This window comes from Ursus arctos, unplaced genomic scaffold, assembly GCF_023065955.2.
Source record: "Ursus arctos isolate Adak ecotype North America unplaced genomic scaffold, UrsArc2.0 scaffold_2, whole genome shotgun sequence".
Taxonomy (NCBI): Eukaryota; Metazoa; Chordata; class Mammalia; order Carnivora; family Ursidae; genus Ursus; species Ursus arctos.
In genome coordinates this window covers 82,958,707-82,980,118 of record NW_026622874.1, presented here as the reverse complement: position 1 = coordinate 82,980,118, position 21,412 = coordinate 82,958,707, and the positions used below count along the sequence as shown (strand labels likewise).

The 21,412-nt window shown below is 43.1% G+C and overlaps 1 protein-coding gene across 7 annotated transcripts in view; it reads left to right on the top strand.

The window, feature by feature from the left end:
- Window positions 1-21,412, top strand: part of USP31 (ubiquitin specific peptidase 31) — a 198,584-nt gene that overhangs the window by 70,693 nt on the left and 106,479 nt on the right. For 2 of the 7 annotated variants that reach the window (XM_057315735.1, XM_057315737.1), the window contains one exon: window positions 15,847-15,989. The exons of 4 other annotated variants lie outside the window; for them this stretch is intronic. In XM_057315735.1, coding sequence (XP_057171718.1) covers window positions 15,847-15,935 — 89 coding nt within the window. In that variant the 3' untranslated portion in view covers window positions 15,936-15,989. Of the gene's footprint in view, window positions 1-1,661; window positions 9,751-15,846; window positions 15,990-21,412 lie in introns of those variants that run through there. One more of the 7 variants, XM_057315738.1, reaches the window with a different exon arrangement.

Sequence of the window (21,412 nt, the reverse complement as noted above, 5' to 3'; positions counted from 1 at the left end):
ATACTACAAGGCTTGTGTTTTTTCACATTATTACTCCCAAATCCTTACATGATAGTAAATAAGGGAATTAAATAAACATATAGAACTGTGTTTAGGCATGCAGTTACTAGAAGGAGAATCTAGATTTTATAAAGTCCTTTTCTTTGTTATCTCTGAGTAATTTTTATTATAGCAAATTCAGGAAATGAGGAAATTTCTGCTTTTTGGTAACAGAATTTAGGAGAACCTCCTTGGCTCAATTTTTTGAGCCAACTAAAATGTAATAATTTTAGACTCAGAGAAAAGTTGCAAAAATAGTTCAGAGAATTCCCATATACTCTTCACCTAGCTTCCCCAAACGTCAGCGTATTGTGTGACCATAGTACAATGTTCAAAACCAGAAACTAGCATTGGTACAATATCATTAACTAAACTACAGACTTTATCCGGATTTCACGAGGTTTTCCGCATCTGTCCAGTCTCAGGCCCTGCAATGCATTTAATTGTCATGTCTCCTTAGTTTCTCCAGTCTGTCACAGAGCTTGGTCTTTTTTGACTTTGACAATTTTGAAGAGCACTGGCCAATTAAGTAGAATGTCCCTTGGGTTTGTCTTGTGCATTGTCCCAATTAGATTGAGGTTTTGCATCTTTTGGCAAGAACATCACAAAAGCAATATGCCCGTCTCAGTGCATAGGGAGTGCATGATATTGATATGTCCTATTACTGGTGATATCAGAATCTTGGTCACTTGGTTAAGGTGATGTTTTTGGGTTTCTCTACTGTAAAATTACTATTTTTCCCTTTGTATTTAATAAATGTCTAAATGTCTTGGGAGAGATACTATTAGACCAGGCAAATATCTCTTCAGACTTTGGCCAGTTCCTCAAATTTTAGGATCTATCAGTGGATCTTGCCTGTGACAGTTTTTATTACTGTAGTCTAACAGCAAAAGAAGGACATTTTAATAACCTGATTTCATAAGTCCAGAAGCAGAGCAGGAGCAGGGGTTGGATCAGTGCCTCATCAGTGTCATAAGGACCGTGGTTGTTCTTCTGTCTGCCGTTCTCAGCATGGTAGTCTCTGTCCCCACAGTTGGCCTTCAGTGGCTATCATAGTTGTGTAAACTTGACAACATCCAGTTGTACATGGGACCTGTTTCTGCCCAGACCAGTAAGAGAATATTTCCCAGAGACCATCCCCAGCCTCCTCTAAAAGTCCTTCCCTCTTATTTTTTTTTTTAAGATTTTTTTTTTAAAATTTATTCGACAGAGATAGAGACAGCCAGCGAGAGAGGGAACGCAAGCAGGGGGAGTGGGAGAGGAAGAAGCAGGCTCATAGCAGAGGAGCCTGATGTGGGGCTCCATCCCAGAACACCGGGATCACGCCCTGAGCCGAAGGCAGACGCTTAACCGCTGTGCCACCCAGGCGCCCCAAGTCCTTCCCTCTTATTGACCAGGATCTTGGTTACCTGCTTATGACCAAGTTGCAAGAAAATTAGGAAGTATCTGACATTTCCCACCAGTGTTTTGGAGGGTTAAAGGGTGGGCTCTGGCAGAGAAGAAGACTGGGGGAGTGAGTGTGGCGAGACAGCCCAGCACATGAGGCAGTGCCTTGCAACTAAATCTTTGTAAATCTCGATAAATCTTTGTGGAGTCAATGAGGTTCTTTGTCTCTTGCCTAGAGACATAACGGGCCATTACTTGGAAGCATTAGAGCTGTCGATTGTGGAACCAAAGAGAATGACTTAGTGGATCAGGGGAACAGTGAGGACGTCTTGGCAAGGTTGGTAGAACGGCAAACGCGGGTCCCTGGTGGGAGGGTTCCAGCTCTGCGACACCCTTAAGCTTCACTGTGCTTTGGTCTCCCTGAGGATGATGCACCTCTGGCCCTGTTGTTCCCTCTCCAAAACCTGGAGAGACCTCACAGATGCATTTTCGAAGGAAGACAGAGAAACCTGTCTGCTAGACCCAATTGCCTCTACTCAAAAGGCTCTCTAGAGGCAAAGGGGACTGAGAGGAGGTCCTGCTCCATACACTCAGGCTTCTGGCTCTGGGGGCCTTGGGCAGCCTGGTAGCTTGTTTGGTAAATAATGACATTGTTATAAATATTTAATAAGTCAAGGGACTGCAGCACATGCAAAACTGATGAGGTCCCTGTGTGGGAAATGCGGGCTTTTCTCTGTATGTGTGCTCTGGAGGAGGCAGTTAGAGGCTGACGTCTGCTCGGGCTGACACCTGTATTTGTGGTGGGGCTGATGAATGGCCGGAGGAATATTCGCCATGTTTAGGAAGCATCAATCCATCATGCTGGAGTTTAGGCTGAGGGAGGAATTCACGGTTATCAATATTCTCCGTGTTTATTAAGCACCACGTGCTGCATGAGACAGTGAGTCCTGCACCAGTCCTGGGAGCAGCGCCTCCAGAAAGGGCACAGTGGCTCCTTGATGAATGACTTTAATAAGCAGCAGCTTGGAAGTACCTTCAAGTAAGAAACTAATAACAATAATTAGATGTTTCTTAATCATTTATTTATTTTATAATTTATGCCCTGCCTGCTTCTGGAAAAGGAATGGATGTGGCTTGCAATTAAAACACATCTACCCAGGATGGTTCAAATGAAGATAAACATGAGATCAGAAACCGTATTGAGGGAGTGAATTTTTCTTAATCAACTTTGCTGCTACCCGCCGAGAATATTGTATTCCCTCTGCTCAGCAGTCACCTTTTGCTCCACGGAGCCACGGGATGTGGCAGATGTAAAGCAGCGGCTGGAGGTGTCGTGGGGACAGGAGGACGAGGTGGGAGCATGATGTGACCTGTAGTCTCAGCATCTCAGCGCTGGGCTCCCAGCCACATTTGCATTTCATTTATCATCGCTCCAAACAAATCTGTGTGTCTGCAGCAGGGTGGCATGAAAAATTAATGCCCCTGTGTCAGGCAGAGCTTGTCAGAGTGACAGTGCAGAAAGGGGATAACAAAGGGGCGATGTGCATGGCACTTTCTACTTAACAGCCATTCTCGTGTTCCCTGAACGCCTTCTCCCAAGCCTGTGGGTCGGGCGAATGGGGCTTCAGCAGCCAGAGCCTGCCTACAAGCTCAGCACAGAAAGCCTGTTTCTGTGTAGAAGCTTAGGCCCTGTGTCTGGCGTGTGCTGTCCCGGAATAGAAGTGGCTGTGGTCAGAGCTGGGTGACCAGTGTCCCAGTCTTTGCTAAGCCATCCTGGGCTCAGGAGCAGAAGGAAGGGAGCCCCTCCAGAAGGTTCTTGGAGAGCAGGCCAGGGCAGAGATGTGCTAGAGAGGTTCCAGGATGGGATTACCTGAGGACCAGGTGTGTAAGAGGACAGAGAGGGGAGGTTCGAGTGTCTGACGCCTCAGAACCTCCATGAGACTAGGGCTTTTTCCTGTACAGTTTCAAAGCTCCACAAATGTTTGCTCAGTCAGAATCTCATGCTGGCTTCTTTCTAACCTGTGGTCCTTGTGGTGGGAAGAGCCACCTCCTTCCTGCAGCAGGGATGGTCCAATGGAGTGGTTCTGAAATCATGGATCCTAGAGCCAGACTGCCTAGGTTCAAGTCCCAGCTTTACTGCTTCCTAACTTTTTGTGGCCTTGGGGAAAAATTTTTTTTTAACATTTTTGTGCCTCAGTGTCACAGATGTATTTAGACAAATGTCTGGTGCTTGATGTCAATTGGGTTGGTGATCATTATTTCCGAGACCTTCATCCAAGGTGAGTGGCTGAGGAAGGCCATGGAACTCAGTGACCTAGCCTTGAGCCACATCAAAAAGGTCATGTGGTTGGAGCTGTGTAGCAAGAGTTAAGAGCTTGATGACTTGCTGAATGGCCTTGGGAAAATAAACATGCTCTTCTGTCTGGTTGACCCACTGAAAAAAAGAAGTCCCTCTTGCCTCAATTCCCCACCAAGCATGAGTACAATGTGACGGTAGGTTTCTGAGATGAACCACTCTGACCCAAGGCAGGGCCGAGCAAAGCACTCTCTTCTTACGAAGGAGAAAGGAACGCAGCTTTCCTGCCCTCTATGGAAATTTAGTAGTAATCTTCAGGCGCTGCATCTCTTCCCTCATTGCACATTAGAATCCCCTGGAGAGTTTTTAAAAAAAATTCCTAACATCTAGAACCCTCACCTAGAGATTCTGATTGGTCTAAGGTGAAGCCTGGGTAGCATTGTGTCTTTATGGCTCCCTCCATGTTAATTCTACAGGTGGTGATGAGTGAGTCCAGAGAATCTGCGGGAGTTGTGCAGGATGGATGATAACAAGGTCAGGAAGGCATGTGCACCTCTGGTATAAGGGCTGCGACATGATTTTGTACAGGACGTGGATGAGAGATATGGGAAAAATTGCAAAGGTGGCTCTAAAATGTCCGGAATTTGGAGAAACTCGGGTAGATCATCCGCTATGGTTTGGGGCTGGCCGGGTTTCCTGCTCTAGCCCTTGAAATAGGAGCTTCTGCCAACATTTAGGCAAGTATTTAGAGGTGTAGAGAAGTGAGTTTATTTCCCAGGGACAGTGATCTCATCCCCTGCAGTACAAAGTGGCAATTATCCTCCATTTTCCATTCTTTGCCACCCTGCCAGCAGCTGTATTTCCTAGCCTTCCTGCGGGCAGGGGTGGTCCTCTGACTAAACTCTGGCTAGGAGGGTGTAAGGGGAAAGGGTGCATGCAACTGCTGGGTCACATCTTTGTAAAGGAAGCAGGTTGCCCTCCACTTCCTCTCTCTCCTCTTCCTGCTGGCTGGGGTGTGGTGGCCCCTGCAAGCAGAACTGAAGCCACATGTCAGGGAGGGCAGGGCAGCCCCACAGCTCTGGACTATGGTGCCAGAGGAAAGGAGAGCCTGTTATTTTACTGAAGTTACCGCATTGTTAAGTCTTTGTTTCAACAAGATAGCCTGTCTCTAACTAATACATGATACTTTTGGCACCAACGTTGGCCCACTCCAAAATTCTAGGAAGAAGACAGGGAAAAGTGGAAAGAGGAGGGGGAGTAGGAGGACTCCCCCTCCCTTTGCCACCTAGGTGATCTGCGTTACTCTCTTCTCAAGTACCAGAGAAGTCTTCCCTGACTCTGTGATCAATTCCATCCCCTCTCGTACCACCACCAAATGCCTCTTTAGTTCCGTGCACCCTCAACTTATAGCATTTATCACAACTGTGATTTTTACACCCCCCTTTGGCTCCTGTTTCACCTTCGGGTTTGCTCTCAGCTGGTTCAGGTTCTTGGTTTGTTGTCCAAATCCTGCCAGAGCAGGGGGACATTATTCCTTGACCCCCTTGTCGCCCTGTCATTAGGAAGCAATGATCTGCAGTCAGACTCTGTGCCTCTTTCTCAGATTAAAACATGGTCCAGATGGAGCCCTTCCTTTTCTCTGTAGATTCCATTTGGTGACCTAGCCTTTTGCTGAAGATTGGCTCATTCATTCAGCATGTATTTATTGAATGCCTACTGTGTGTCAGCCACAGTATGCCAGACACTGGGGATAGAGTGTTGAGCTAAACCAACACGCTCTTTGCCTTCATGTGGCTTACAGTCAAATGGAAAGAAAGTATTAACAGAATAACTTCATTGACCCACATTATTTGCAGAGAAACATTTGCATTTTTCTACTTTGCTCAGGCCTATCAGAAAAATGAGAGCAATATTAGCTGTCAGTGGCTTTTTTCCCTGGAAATGAGGAGAACTCTGGTGTCATTTCGGTTTTTATGATTTAGATTTGTCCCTCTGATGAGTCAGCAAAGAAATAAGCTGGAGAAAAGGATTTTTACAGACCAGATAACAATTTAAAGCTGTGCGTCTGCCTCTCTCTTCCAGTATCTTACTGAAGCGTCCTGGCTTAAACCAAAGGGAAAGCTCTAAGCTACTCCTACAAATAAAAGTAGTATCCCTCCACACCTGAAATCTCGGAAGTCTTCCGTGGAGAGCTCAGTGTGGGGGTAGGGGGGACCCGCTAAAACCCGTGGCCTTGAGAAGATATTGCCAAAAAAGTGATGGAAGGATTCCCCCACCTCCAACCTCCCTAAATCCCATAGCATCTGTGGAATCAGTGAAAGGACAGGGAAAAGGACCAGTGAGTACAAAACAATCCAAGGGACAAATCATGAGCTCTAGGGAGTGGGGGTTCTACCGTGATGGCTCGGAGCCTGCATTCACGACCTGTAGGGGTAGAGGGGGGACCCTGTTGTGTGTGACCAGTACCTGCCAGGTAGCCCCTTGGGGAGGGAGTTATCTAGGGGGTGAGGGGAATAACTAAATAAATGCATAAATAAGAGAAAGAACTTTCAATTATTTATGAAAAAAGGCTTTTCACAGACTGAATATAATAATATGCCATAAACCAAGGGAGTATGTTTATCTCAACTTTCTGCAACTGAGGTCAGTTAGACAATCTAATGATCAAACAAAGTAGAATTTCCTTCTCCTTTTGGTCTCACAATCCATCAACATGAGGAGTCGTTAATGAAGCTCACTCTCAGCTACTGGCATTGAACTATCTTCACCTATTTCTGAGAAAAATCTCTGGACACGTGAAGGAATTCATCAAAGTGAAAAAGGTGGTGTACCCTGAAGACTCAGAACAAGGGACACACCATGCTGCCGTGAGATTTAGGGGGGCAAGGCAATGACAGAAGCACACTCAGGTCCTATGAAAAGGTATCCTCAGAGAAGCAAAAGGAATTTTGGAGATACAAAGCATGATTTCAAAAATGGGATAGCATATTCAAATGAATAAATTAAAAGGCTTTATCAAGAAACTCCTCTAGAATTTGGTTAAAGAAGACAAAAATCATAAAAGACAAGATATGAAACTAGATCAAATTATTCAATACTTATGTAAAAGGAGTTCCAGAAATACATAATAAAGTAGATGGAGGGGAAGAAATAATCAAAGAAAAGAGAATTTGCTTGACCTGAATACTTAAATTTTTATGTCAAAAGGGCTTCCTGATTTATGCTTAGGACTAATTGGAAAAAAAAGTTCTGCACTTGGAGATGTTTTGTGGGTTTTTATAAATTCTAAGTATAAAAAGAAGATACTAAAATTAGCTAGGGGAAAACAAGAGCAAACTAAACCTAAAGCAAGCAGAAGGAAATAATAAAGATTACAACAGAAGTTAGTAAAATAGAGCTAGAAAAATAATATAGAAAAATCAGTAAAACCAAAAGTTGGTATTTTGAATGAGTCATCAAAATTGGCAAATCTTTAGCAAGACTGATCAAGAAAAAAAAAAGACTCAAATTACTAAAATCAAGAATGGAAAAGAGGACATTTGTAATATGTAATAGACCAAATACGTATTTGGTCTTCCTCCTGGTTTTGGCACAGACCTAAAACCTTTGGCATTTCCTGAGTGAGAAAAAAGGTAAACGTGAAAGGAGTGTTTTTTGTTATTCATAAGAAACCCCTTCAACCACACCTGAGTTTGTTATTGAGATGACTTTGGGAGAGCCCCTAAGGAGGGAGTGGGTGCTGGTTGCCAGGGGAACCACCTTTGTGCTTAGAGGGTTGGAAATTTCAGCCTCATCTCCCAACTTTCAGAGAGGAGAGAGATGGCTAGAGGATGATTTAATCATCAGTGGCCAATGATTTAATCACTCTTGCCTACATAAGGAAGTCTCCATAAAAATCCTTAAAGTGTAGGGTTTGGAGAGCTTGTTGGTTGGTGAAGACAGAGGTGCTAGGAGGGCATGGAAGCTCCTCACCCCTTCCCATGTAGCTTGGCCTACCCATCTCTGGCATCAGCTGTTCCTGAGTTGTATCCTTTTGTAATAATCTGGTAACCTAGTAAGTAAACTGTTTCCTGAGTTCTGTGAGCCATTCTAGCAAATTATCAGGCCTTTAGGAAGGGGTTGTGGGAACCTCTGGTTTATAGTCAGTTGGCCAGAAGAACAGGTAACAAGACAGACTTGCAGTTGGTGTCTGAGGTGGAGGGGTAGGGGCAGCCTTAACTCTGGAGGGTCTGCACTAACCCCAGGTAGACAGTGTCAGAGCTGTGAAATTATAGGGCATCTAGTTGGCATCTGCAGAGAACTGGAGAATTGCTTGGTGTGGGGAAAACTCTCCCACACTTGGGTGTTAGATGTGAAGTATTCAGAATAGTAGTAGAGATTTGAGAGGAGAAACAGTGAATTTTTTCCTTCTGACAATATTACTACTGACCTTACAGAAATAAAAAGGATTATAAGGGAATAATACTGTGAACACTGTAGACAAGGAATTAGATAGCTTAAACAGAATGGACAAGTTCCTAGAAAGACGAAAGTAGCCAAGAAGCGATAAAACATCTGAATAGACACTGAACAAGTAGAGATTGAGTTAGTAAAATGAAACCAAAAAACTACCCACAAAGAAAAGCCCAGGCCGAGATGTCATTGGTGAATTCTACCAAACATTTAAAGAATTAATACCAGACCCTTCCAAAAACAGAGGAAGAGGGAACACTTTGCAATTCATTCTATGAGGCTAGTATTACCCTGATAGTCAAACAAGTTAAAAACATCACAAGAAATGTGATATATCCATATCATGAATATGGATACAAATATCCTCAACAAAACTAAACCAAATCCAGCAGTGTATAAAAGGGATTCTACACCAGGACCAAGTGGGATTTATCCCAGCAATGCAAGGTTGGTTTAATATTCCAAAGTCAATTAATTTCGTGTACAATGTGAATAAAGGACAAAAGTCACATCATTTCAATAGATGCAGAAAGGTATTTGACACTAACATCCCTGCATTATAAAAATACTCAACAAACTAGGAATAGTAGGGAACTTCCTCACCCCGATAAAGGAGATCTATGAAAATTCCACAGCTATCATCATACTTAGTGCTGAAAGGCTGAATGAATGTTTTCTCCCTAAGATCAGGCACAAGAAGGATGTCTGCTCTCACTACTTCTATTCAACATTGTACTGGAGGTTGTAGCCAGGGCAGTTAGCTAGAAAATGGAATAAAAGCCATCCAGATAGGAAGGAAGAAGTCAAATTATCTCTAAGTGCAGATGACATGGTCTTGTATGTAGAAATCATAAAAAATCCACTAAAAGTGATTAGAATTAATAAATGAGTTCAGTGACATTGCAGCATACAAGATCAATACGCAAATATCAACTGTAGTTCTATACACTAGTAATGAACAAACTGGAAATGAAATTAAGAAAACAATTCCATTTCCAATGGCATCAAAAAATGAAATAGTAATACACTTAACGAGAGATTCAGAACTTGTACACTACAACTACAAAACATTATTGAAAGAAATGAAACAAGATTTAAATAGGCTCATACATTGGAAGACAGTATTGTTAAGATTGGCAATACTTCCCAAATTGATCTACAGATTCAACAAAATCTTTATTCAAACCATAACTGGCTTCTTTGCAGAAATCAACAGGCTGATGCTAAAATTTATATGGAAATTTATGGAACACAGAACAGCCAAAAAGAAATTTTGAAAGAGAAGGATGAAGATGGAGGACTCATACTTCCTGATTTCAAAACTTATTAGAAAGCTACAATAATCAAGACAGTGTGGTATTGGCATAAGGACAGACATATGGATCAATGGAATATAACTGAAAATCTAGAAATAGACCCTCATATTTACAGTCAATTAATTTTCAACAAAGACATCAAGACAACCCAGTGGGAGAAAGTATAGTCTTTTTCAACAAATGCGGGGATAACTGGAATTCACATGCAAAAGAATGAAGTTGAATTTCTGCCTCATTCCATGCACAAAAATTAACTCAAAATGGATCAAAGAACTAAATGTTAAGTACTAAAACTATTACATTCTTAGAAGAAAACATAAATGTAAATCTTTGTGGCCTTGGCACCAAAAACACAAACAGAAGGAAAAAAATAGGTAACTGACATCATCAAAATGAAAAATGTTTATGTTTTAAAGGACATCATTGAAAAGTGAAAAGACAGCCCTTGGAAAGGGAGATAAATTTTGCAAATCATATTTCTGATAAGGAACTTGTGCTAGTATAGATAAGTCTTACAACCTCAAGATGCAAAGATAAATAACTTTAAGAATGGGCAAAAATTCTATTTCCCCAAAGAAGATATACACATGACCAATAAACATGTGAAAAGATGCCAACATCATTACTTATCAGGGCAATCAAACCCACAATGAGACGCCACTTTCCACTTACAAGAATGACTAAAATAAAAAAAGAGATAACAAGGCTGGAGAGGATAAGAGAAATTGGAACGCTCACACACTATTGGCAGGAATGTAAAATGGTGCAACCACTTTGGAAAACAGCTTGAAAGTTCCTCAAAAGGTTAAAAAATCCAGTAATTCCACTCGCAAATATATACTCCAAAAGAAAAAATAGGTGTTCAAACAAAAACTTGTACATGAATATTCATAGCAGCATTATTCATAGTATAAAAAAAGGAAACAACTGAAATATCTATCTACCAATGAGTGGATGAAAAAATATGGTATACTCATACAATGGAATAATCAGGAACAAAAAGAAATGAAGTACTGATACGTGCTACAACATGGATGAACTGTGAAAACATGCTAAGTGGAAGAAGCTGATCTTAAAAGACCATATAAAGTATGTATCATTCCATTTATATGAAATGTCCAGAATAGGCAAATCCACAGAAGCAGAAAATAGATTAGTAGTTGCTGAAGGCCGTGGGCAGAAGTAGGATGGAGGAGGGGTAAGAGGGGTTGGGGGCATTTGGGTGAAATAGGGAGTACTTCTAAGGGGTAGAGAGTTTCTTGTTGGAGGGATGAAAATATTCCAAAATAGATTGTGGTGATGGTTGCACAACCCTGAATATACTAAAAACCATGTACATTTAAAATTAGTGAATTATATGGTATGTGAATTATAGTTTCAATAGAGCTGTTATAAAAATAGCAGTGGTGAATCACCGATATCAGTGAAAATTAGAGTTGGCTAAGCAATTGTTAGTGTGGTTGTTAAGGCTATTATAATTGAGAAAAATGTTTTATTGGGAAAACATATTCTTTGTACAATTATCAACATTTTGACAGTCTTATTTCATCTCATATTTTTAAAGATCAGTGATAATCTGGGACCATATAAACTCTTTTACATATTTAGAATACATATTTAGCATTTTTTTTTCAGCTGTCCACAGATGAGTAGAAAAAACTCACTCCTCTTGTGTCTTTCTCCTTTAATCTCATTTACCACACTCACAACACTTCTGATGCCATTTGTGTGGTGTTTTTTTCCCCACACAGAGCGATCTCTATGATACCAGCTGTGTAACCTACAATTCAATTAAATTCTGACACTAACTGGAGTAGCACAGAACCTATAAGTTAAGGGCCCAGTCCCACAACACTGCCCCCCACCTTGGATGCCATTCAGAAGTGGTAGGTCCCAGGTTACCCACAACTTCTGTTGATTTGGCTACAAATCAGAGGTTCTCATGACCACCCTTACCCCCCTCTTTGAATTCAAGTATTTGCTAGAACAGCTCATAGAATTAAGAGAAACACTTATTTACATTTACCAGGATAACATGTGAAGAGATGAAGAGATACATAGAGCAATGTCTGGGAGGGTCCCAAGCACAGGGACATCTGTCCCAATGGAGTTGGGGTACAGCACTCTCCTGGTATGTGGATGTGTTCACCAACATGGAAGTTCTGCGGACCCCATATTACTGGATTTTTATGGAGGCTTCATCATGTCAGCATGATCAGTTATTGACTCCATTTCCACCCCTCTGCCCTCTGTGGAGAATGAGGAGGGGAGAGGTGGTGGGACTGGAATTCCAAGCTTCTAATCATAGTCTGGTCTTTCTGGTGACCAGCTGCCATCCAGGGGTCACCCAGGAGCCCACCCAGAGTTTTCTCGTTAGAACAAAAGACACTACTATCACCTAGGAAATTCCAGGGCATTTAGGAACTCTGCCAGGAACTGGGATAAATATCAAATATTAGAACAAAAGAAGCTCTTAGTGCTCTGATCACTTAAGGAATCACAAGGGTTTGGGGAGTTCTGTGCAGGAACTGGGGGCAGAAACCAATGTGTCTCTTTTCTATTATTCACAACAGAATACTTCTAAAGGATTATTATTTACTGAAGATGAGAATTGTCTATCTTGTTTACATGCTGGATTCTTTTATGATTCAGAAATGATTTCAGGTGCAAGTAATAAGAAACCCAACCACAGTGGCTTATACAAACATGAGGCTACTTTTTCTTCATATGAGAAATCCAAAAGTAGGCAGCTATGGATATTAGTTCAGATGCTCAACAATGTCAAAGCAAATATTTCTGGGATTCTCTTGGTGTTTCTCAACATTAGCAGTCAAGACGGGAAGAAGGAGGAAGAAGACAGGACAGCACCAACATCAGAAAAGTAAAAGCTTAAAAAGAAAAGAAAAGAAAAGAAAAAAGAAAAGAAAAAGCTTTCCCAGGAGCTTCACCAACTTCTACTTACATCTGGGTCACATTGCCACCTCTGGTTGGAAAGTGGATAGGAAAAGGAGGGTCAGAGATGAGAATAGGAGGCAGGACACCAACCAACAATATCTGGTGGGATCCCAATGTCTATAACAATTTTTGATATATAGTAGGAGGTATCTCCATAGTCCTTTATAAATACCTGTTGAATGCATATGGTAGAATATTCACAAATATTCAGCTCTCCTCCATTGAGAGGATAAGACATCCATGCTTTGTTGAACTCAGGTGTCTGAACTTTCTTCAGCCAATGAAATGGACACAAAAGTGGCTCAAAGAGCTAGGCCCTCTTTTCTCTGCCCCTGTGATCATGGAACCATTTGTCAAAATGGAGCTTCTATCAGCTCAGATCCCTGAATGAGCATGATGAGAACGCCCAGCTTACCCATGTTATTTAAGCCACTGAGAATTTTTGGTTGTTACTGCAGCTTAACCTAACCCATCCTGACTGATACAATGTTTGTACCCAGGCAAAGAAATTCACAACAAATCCCCAAATTAAAATTTTACAAACCATATTTCCTGATCACATTAATAGCAAGACTGTGCCTAAATTAAGATAAATGGTAGCCATCTGGAAATTAAACAAAATAAAAAATAGCCCTTCAGTCAAATTGGAAATCGATACTGAAAAAACAGGCTAGACATTTAAGATGATGAGAACACGATAAAAATACATACGGGGGTGTGACTAAAGTATTCATAGTAAAATCCATAATCCAAAGCTGTTACTACAAAAATAAATATGCTTAAACATTGAAGATTGAGAATAATTGGATTAAGAATTCAAAATAAAAAGCTAGAAAATGAACAGCAAAATAAAAGCGAGAGGAAGAAATTAATAAAGATAAGAGCCTACATTAATCACAAAGCAAAAAGTCAGTAGAATTGATTAATCAAATCAAGGACCAGAACTTTGAAAGGATAAATCAAATAGACAAATCTCTGGGAAATGTGATTCCTCTCAAAGCAGGTGGAAACATAGATAGATATTCAATGTAAGGCATGAGAAAATGACAATATAAATTGCTACAAGATTTCTGGTGGGCAGATTGACACAACTGTCAAAATGCAAAATGTGCATACCTTGAAAACTTGATGAATAAATAAACGTTAGGTTGAACTGAATGAGGTTCTGAAATGTTGAAGTCTCATGGAAAAATACTACCTTTTTGTAAGAAGTTTGGAACCACAGACTTGGTGAACAGGGGATAAAGTGGAACCCTCTTTTCCATCAGCCTTTGGAGAGAGATGTGTCTCGATCATTTTGATCCTGGAGATGGGCCATACGACCTTGGCTCCATGATCCTGTGAATCAGTCCTGTACAAAGGGGATGATCCCAGCTATCCTACTTCCCTTCCCGCTTCCCTTCTGGAAATTTTTCCTGGGTTGACAGACAAAACCATCTCCAGGCTCCCGGAGCTTCCCCAGACTCGGTGTTCACAGTAATGCCTTCGCCACTCACTGAACTGTCCTTGTCTGATGCCTCCAAGGAATCTCCTTGAGTCACCTTGCCTCTTTTCATGCTACGAACCAAGGCCTTTTTGAACTCAGGTTCACATCCCCTCTTCTTTCACCATGTTGCCCTAGGCTTTACTCAGCACTTATGGCTGGAAGGCTGGGGCTCATTCTGAGCACAGCCCTTACTCTGCCCTTAGCATCTTCATCACCCATGGGAAGATTTCTTTAACGCCCAGAATCCTAGAATGCAAAATGCAGATACATCCAGTCTTCTGGCCTAGAGTAGTCTCTGGCCATTGGAATTTGTGGCCAGAAATTATAGACTATTCACTCAGTTATGCATGTTTGCATTTATTCATTTACTCTAGTCACTCAAAAAAAAATATTTATTTGCATACCTATTTAGTGCCAGATTCAGCAGTGAAACCAACAGAGGAAAATCCTTGCCCTCCTAAAGCTAACATTCTAGTAGGGTGGATAAACAGTAAACAAAAGAAGTGGGTGAACTATAGTGTATGTCAGTAGTAAAATCTATGGAGAAAAATAAAACAGAGGTGGAGGATAGGGAGTATGTAAGGGGTAGAGGCCCTTACATACACTGAGAGGTGACATTTGGATAAAGATGTGAGGGAGGGTACGCCAAAGCTTTCCAGGAGACACATATTCCAGGCAGAGGGAATAGCAAGTGAAAAGCCCTAAAGAGGAAGCCTATGAAGATTATCCGAGGAGACAGCAGGGAGGTCAGTAGTGCTGGAGCTGACTGAGCAAAGGGATGAGCACTAGGAGGCGAGCCCAGAGGGAAGAGTAGGCTGGAGGCCATTGTCGGAACCCTGGCTTTCTTCTGAGTGAGCTGGGAGCCATTGGAGAACCCTCAGATGGGGAGGGACGTGGAAGGACTCTGGCTGCTCTGCTGAAAACACACGGTAGTGAAGCTGGGATAAACACAGGAGGCCAATCAAGAGGCTTCTGTAATAATCTGGTGAGAGGTGATGGTGGCGTGGGCCTGGGTGATGGCATGGAGGTGACACCTCGGCAGTGCTGCTGAGAAGGGGGGTGTGAAGAAAGGTGACAGTGACGGCTCCAATGCCAGCTTTTAACACCCAGAACACGCACCTCCTGTAGGAATCCCTGCAAGGTAGTGTGGGCTCTCATTGCTCATCTTCTAACCCCTTCCTCTCCGAGGACCTGCATGAGGTCATCTCCAAAAGCTGTTCCCTAGAACTCTGTGATTCTCCCTCCAGAGGGCTCTGTTCCCCACTGTTGGATGAAAAATGAATAGGATGAGAACACCAAGTGAGCACAGGCTCATCTGAATTCTGCCTCAGCCCCCTAGCTCTCTTCAGTGACAGGGAAAAAACATCACCGTGTAAGCTGCTCAATGAGAAACAATATTTAATTAGGGCTGAGAGAGTTAGACAAGCAAACAATTAAATGTTCTATTATGATCAGTCTTTAGCCATTTAAGCTTCAGTTCAATAAGGAATCATTATAAAGTTTTAATAGAAATGAAAATATAAATAGGGTGGTTTTGTGTTGCGTTTCAACCATTGCCTCAGCCTTGCAGATCTAAAGTTGGTTTTACCATGGCAGATGAAGGCTCCCAGCCACAAGGGGACTTAACACAGACAGGAAGGAGGTGGAAGGCAGGCATGTCCACCAGCAGGCTGGGGCGCAAGCAGGAGCCTTTCAGCTAAGCTTGTTTCATCCTGCACAACAGGGGCTTTTTCATTTTATTTTTAATATCTGAGAAGCAACACAAGAATTCTGTCTGGGAGGCAGGAGAGGCAGCTTAAAAGAAGCTTCTAGATCTCTTGTGAGATGCTGGATTATAGAATAAATATGTCTAATAAAATCCCCCTGGTTACCCAGCTTTGAGGATTTGGAAATAACTTTAAGACTGTTTCTTGAAGGAATTGCTTCACTGCAACTGGAAGGCTACCTGCTCAGGGCACCGCATCACAGCAGAGGACTTTGGGATAAAGATATCATCCATCACTGAGGTCTGAGTCTCTGCAGCCAGGACACCCGCGCGGCCTTCTGGGGATGTAGAGAGGCAAGTCCAGGTTACCTCTTCCTTTTGTCCGTTCAATGTCTTTTTCCTCTCAAGGAGTTCCCATCTCTTCTCTGGAATATCTGGTGTGTCATAGGCTCTGGTCTGGATGTAGTCTTAAGATAAGTCAGTTCTTTGCGATTGCAAGTGACAAAAATCCCACTCAAATTGGTTTAGGCAAAATGGAGAACCTGTTGGTTTGTGTAACTGAAAAGTCTGGGGCTGGATCTAGCTTTGGACATGACTGGATCCAGGTGCTGAAATGAAGTCCATGGGAATGTGTCCCCCTCAGCCTTGACTCTGCTTTCCTGGGTGTTGGCATCATTCACAGATAAGTGTTCCCTGAGTGATGGCAAGAGGACTGCTGGAAGCACCAGGTTTATACATCTTTCAGCAATGGCAATAGAGAAGCAACATCTCCTAACACCTCTAGTTAAAGACACTTTGGGTTACATGCCCATCTGCAATCTGATTTTGGTGCCCAGAAGAGTGGAACACTCAGATTGGCCAGACTAGGGTCACATGCCCATCTTTGAATCCAGTGGTGGGGTTAGCCCCTATAGTAATTACTTGATTATGAATGGGAGAAGGGTGGTTTCCCAGAGGAAAATCAGAGTATGGTTTCCAAAAGTAGATGTTTGCTAGGTAACAGTAACAGATTACCCCACATCCTTGCCTTCTGGTTTTCACAGTCATGATCAAAAGCTTGTAAGTCCCTATAAGCCTATATACCAGGCATGGTAGGATTGCTGTTGTAGCTTCATTGCAAAGGCAGTGGCCAGTGAGAAGAAATAGTCTGGACACCATGAGAGAACACATATCCTGCCCTTGATCTTCCAATATCTTTCAGGCTCTGAACTCTGGACTTGTAGTTCCCTTATCTACTTTAGGGTCTTGTTCAAGACTGGTCATGAGCCAGGAAAGAACACACATAAAATGAGGCACAGAATGAGTGTCTCAGGCTCATGGATCCAGGCCTCGAGAAAAGACCCTCTTTTTTCATTGCATTAGTCTTTGGTTGCCATCAGAACTGTAATATCTAGAGCAAAAGTTGGCAAACTTTCTGTACAGGGCTCAGATATTAAATATTTTAGGTTTTGCAGGTCTCTGTGGCAACTATGCCACCCTGCCGTTACAGTGCAAAAGCAGCCATAGACAAAAGTGAACAATAGGCTTGGCTCTGTGTCAATAAAACTTTATTTACAAAAACAGGCCACAGGCCAATATTGGGCCATGGACCATAATTTGCTGGCCTCTGATTCAGAGCACTGTTACAGGTTGGGCTCCTTGGAACACTGCAGTGGAGATAGAGTGCAAAAGGTTTTTTGAGGAGTAACACCTGTAAAGAAAATGGGAGAAGGCAAGGTGGGACCAGAGGAGCCCTGAAATGACATTGCAGACCCTATGAGGTCTCTGCCAGCCCAGGGGGAGCTCCGGAGCCCAGGCTGCCCATTAGAGAAGTCCTGCCTTGGCAGAAATGACTAGGCCCTAGTACCACCACCTTGCTCAGTCACTGGCCAGGGGCCAACCCATGAAGAGTGTTACTTTGGTTCAAATGCTAAGGACCCTGAAGGAGCTGCCAGATGGAGGCTGTCAGCTATTCATACTCCTTGCCACTGGGCAGCTTGCTTCTCTTGAAGAGGGACTTGAGTGGTGAGTCTCTGGGTCTTCCACAAGCCCCCAGATGAAGCAGTAAATGTGGGGGAAGAGTCTAGGGAGGAAGAGTAGGACTTTGGCCTGCCTCTAGAATGGCCCAAAAGGTTTAGATTTGGGACAAAAGTCTTCCAGTCCAAAGTGCGATTTCGCCCACAGCATTTTCTCCTGAGAACCTGTGGTGGCATTCAGGGGCCTGGCTCCTGGCCAAACTCATTGTCGCCACCACATTTGAGATTAATAAAATTCAGGTTTTTTTTTTCTCTGTTGGCCAACTTTTGGTTGTAGTTTGGCTTCCCATGTGACTTTCTCTATAGTAAAGATTGTGCTGGCCATCGGGCTTGAGGGAACAGTTATATTTCTCATTGTAAATTGATGATTTGAAATTATACCTTACGTACCAGCCTCTGTCTCAGGTAAGTCTGCCTCAGAGAAAGGGTCCACTGTCAGAGTCTGGACAACATTTCAGCCTCATCAACTGAGAACTGGACTGTGACCCACCAAAGCAAATGCCACCCCCTTAAGGCTTTTTGGAACTTAAGAAGTCCACCTTCCTTAGAAACTCCCCTAATGTGTCAAGCTCTTCTTTGGACCTTCTACATGACAAACATATGAGAAAGTTGTTTGGGTGGATGACAACCACCAAATCTTGTAAGATGTAAAAGTCCCCACCATTCACCAGCACCTGTTTTACCATGAGGTCAGTGCTGAGATTAACAACCATAAGCAGAATTCAAACGCCCCTACAGTGGGTCTGAAAGACGCATGGCTCTCAGGCTGACTGCACTTCCCTGCGTCCCTTGCAGCTGGCTGAGCATGGCCATGGATCTAAGGTCTAGCCAGTGGGATGTGGAGATAGATAAGCCACGCGGTCATCTTCTGAGTTTTGCTCTTACAAGAAAAAGGACACACCTTCCCCACTTTCTCTTCCCTTTTCTACTCTCTGGGATATGGATGTGATGATTGGAGCAGTCATCTTGGGCCATAAGATGGAAGCCATGCAGTGAGGGAGGCAGAGCAAGGAACTAGAAGGATCCTTGTACTCATATCTGGATGATTATGCAGACACCATACCAAACACTGACAGCCTATCTAGACTTTTTAATGACAGAGAAATTAATTTGTAACTTTTTTTTTAAAGATTTTATTTATTTATTTGACAGAGAGAGACAGCCAGCGAGAGAGGGAACACAAGCAGGGGGAGTGGGAGAGGAAGAAGCAGGCTCCTAGCGGAGGAGCCTGATGTGGGACTCGATCCCAGAACGCTGGGATCACGCCCTGAGCCGAAGGCAGATGCTTAACAACTGTGCCACCCAGGCGCCCTAATTTCTAACTTTTAAGCCACTATTATTTTGGGTCCCTCTCTTATAAACAGCTGAACTGATATCCTAATGAATTCAGGCCTTTTATTCCTCATGTGTGCAGCGAGAGAGGATCAGCAGAAGATTGCAGGCTCTTGACAAATGTCTAAGAGGGTACACCGTGGGCAAAGGAGCTGTGAGCTGAGGGTTAAGGAATGGTGGCTAAAGGCTGGTTGAGGAGATGCATAGCTCTGGCCCCAGTGCCAGGGTCTTAACTGGGGAAAAGAGAGAGAGTGATCAGGAAACAGGAGAGAAAACCATGGGGTATTTGCTATATTCCAGGCACTGTGCCAGCCCTTTACACATTACCCAGTCCACTGGCCAAAAGTCCCAGGAATGCAAGAACTTAAAGTGGTTTGCCACTATATTCCCAGGGCCTAGAATAGTGCCTGGCTCATAGTAGACCCCCAATAAATATTTGTGGAATAAATGGATAAATTATCCTACAGTAATTCAATCAATGAGATCAGTAGTATGTAGCCTGATTTTAGCCAATGAGGAAAGCAAAATTCAGAGACATTAAGTAATTTGCCCAAGGTTGCAAGGTGGTAAGTAGCTAAACCAGGGTTTAAAACCAGGTGGGTCTGTAGCAAAGCTTTGGTTCTTTTCTCTGCTTGGATATCATCTCTTTTGGGAATACAGAATTTTATGCTTATATGGCCAGAGAAGCAGTATTTCTATGTGGATCAGTGTTATTCAAACAACTAGTCTTAAATTCTGTTTTGAAGTAGCATAGAGTCCCTTCAGGATATCTGTCTTTACAAGCAACAGGGAAGCTGAAACCATTGTGTGAGTCCAGGGTACAGGTGGGTCCACTGGAGGTAGAGGAAAAGAAATATCTGGAAGGAGCCCAAGTTAGCATGAAATTTCTGTGCTTAGGTCGAAGACAGTTGTGCTGTGTGGAAAAACCCCATCAGAAACATTATTGTGACTATGAATTTTTTTTTTGCACATGTGCAATAACCAGAGGGGCTGTTTAGTGATGAAGATTAGCCAAAATAGTGTCCTCAAATACAGGCAAAAGCTGTAATTCACCAGACAGTTGAGAGAACAGACCCAGTTGCAGATAGGTTTGTTTTGTTTTGTCTTGGAAGAGGGGAGGTTTAAAGCATTTGATAGCATTTTTATTTATTTTTTTTTTTTAAAGATTTTCTATTTATTTATTTGACAGAGATAGAGACAGCCAGCGAGAGAGGGAACACAAGCAGGGGGAGTGGGAGAGGAAGAAGCAGGCTCATAGCAGAGGAGCCTGATGTGGGGCTCGATCCCACAGCACCGGGATCACGCCCTGAGCCGAAGGCAGACGCTTAACCGCTGTGCCACCCAGGCGCCCCTGATAGCATTTTTAAAATGGGGAGAGTTCTTTGAAAATCGAGGGCTTGAGCAGCTTCTGCCTTCTTTAAATGGGGCCTAGGTCGCCACTTACCAGGGTCCATGTGGCCAGCTGCCCTTGTTTATATCCCCAGTCTGGCTCTTGGTTCCTTCTGCATTTATAACCCTCCATTTTAGAGAGCAGAGCAGCGGGACTTCCAGAGGACAGAAATGGGTGTGGGTCTTCCCTGGGTTCCCACAGCCTAGGGTAGATCACAGGTGCTGACTTGGAGATGGCCAACCCGGAGCCCCAGGTCAACAGGGTCCTTACACCCTTAGGGAAAGCAGAGCAGCACTTGTGGCACCATGACCTGAGCCAGAGGCCACACAAGGTCACAGGGGTGGTATCTTCCTGACTATTGGAGTGACCCCCCGCTACCCCCCAGAGCTTCAGAATGTCCCATCATCTTGCTAGGCGTGGGGAGGTTGGCCACTGGTATGTGTGGCTCTGAAGGGGGCGAATGGATGAATGTGTGCGTGGGGTCTGTGTGTGGAGGCACTTTCCCCAGGTGGTCTCTGGGTGAGTGTTGTGTGTGCCTCGGGAGAGGGGCTTTGTATCTGCTGACATCAGAGGGAGCACACACATCCTGTCGGTGTGACCATGACAGATGAGGAGCCAGTGCCGTGAGCAGAGGGTGTGAAGCACGTGTGCAGCATCTGAATGAATGTGCTTAATTGTTATCATCACACAGCTCTTTTGTCAGCATATTATTTGTTTAATTGATAGCAGTTCTCCCTCCTCCAGGATAATTCATTCAGATTCAACATTGAAAACAGAACTAAGAATCATCCATCCTCATTTCGTAGGGTGTTTGGGACTGATCTGATTCTGGTTTGCCTGTCTGGTTAGTTGGTTAGCTAGCTCATTGAGTGGTTGTACTTTAAGTAACCTGAGTGGGTTTCCTGTTTTTTTTCCTGAGCTATGTGTTTGGCTTATTCAGTGGAGTCATCAAACCCCTGTTCTCTCTGCAGCTCATTGCCACAGAATTTTTTCTTTCTTTTTTAAATTTTAATGAGTTTAAATCATCTCAGAATATATTA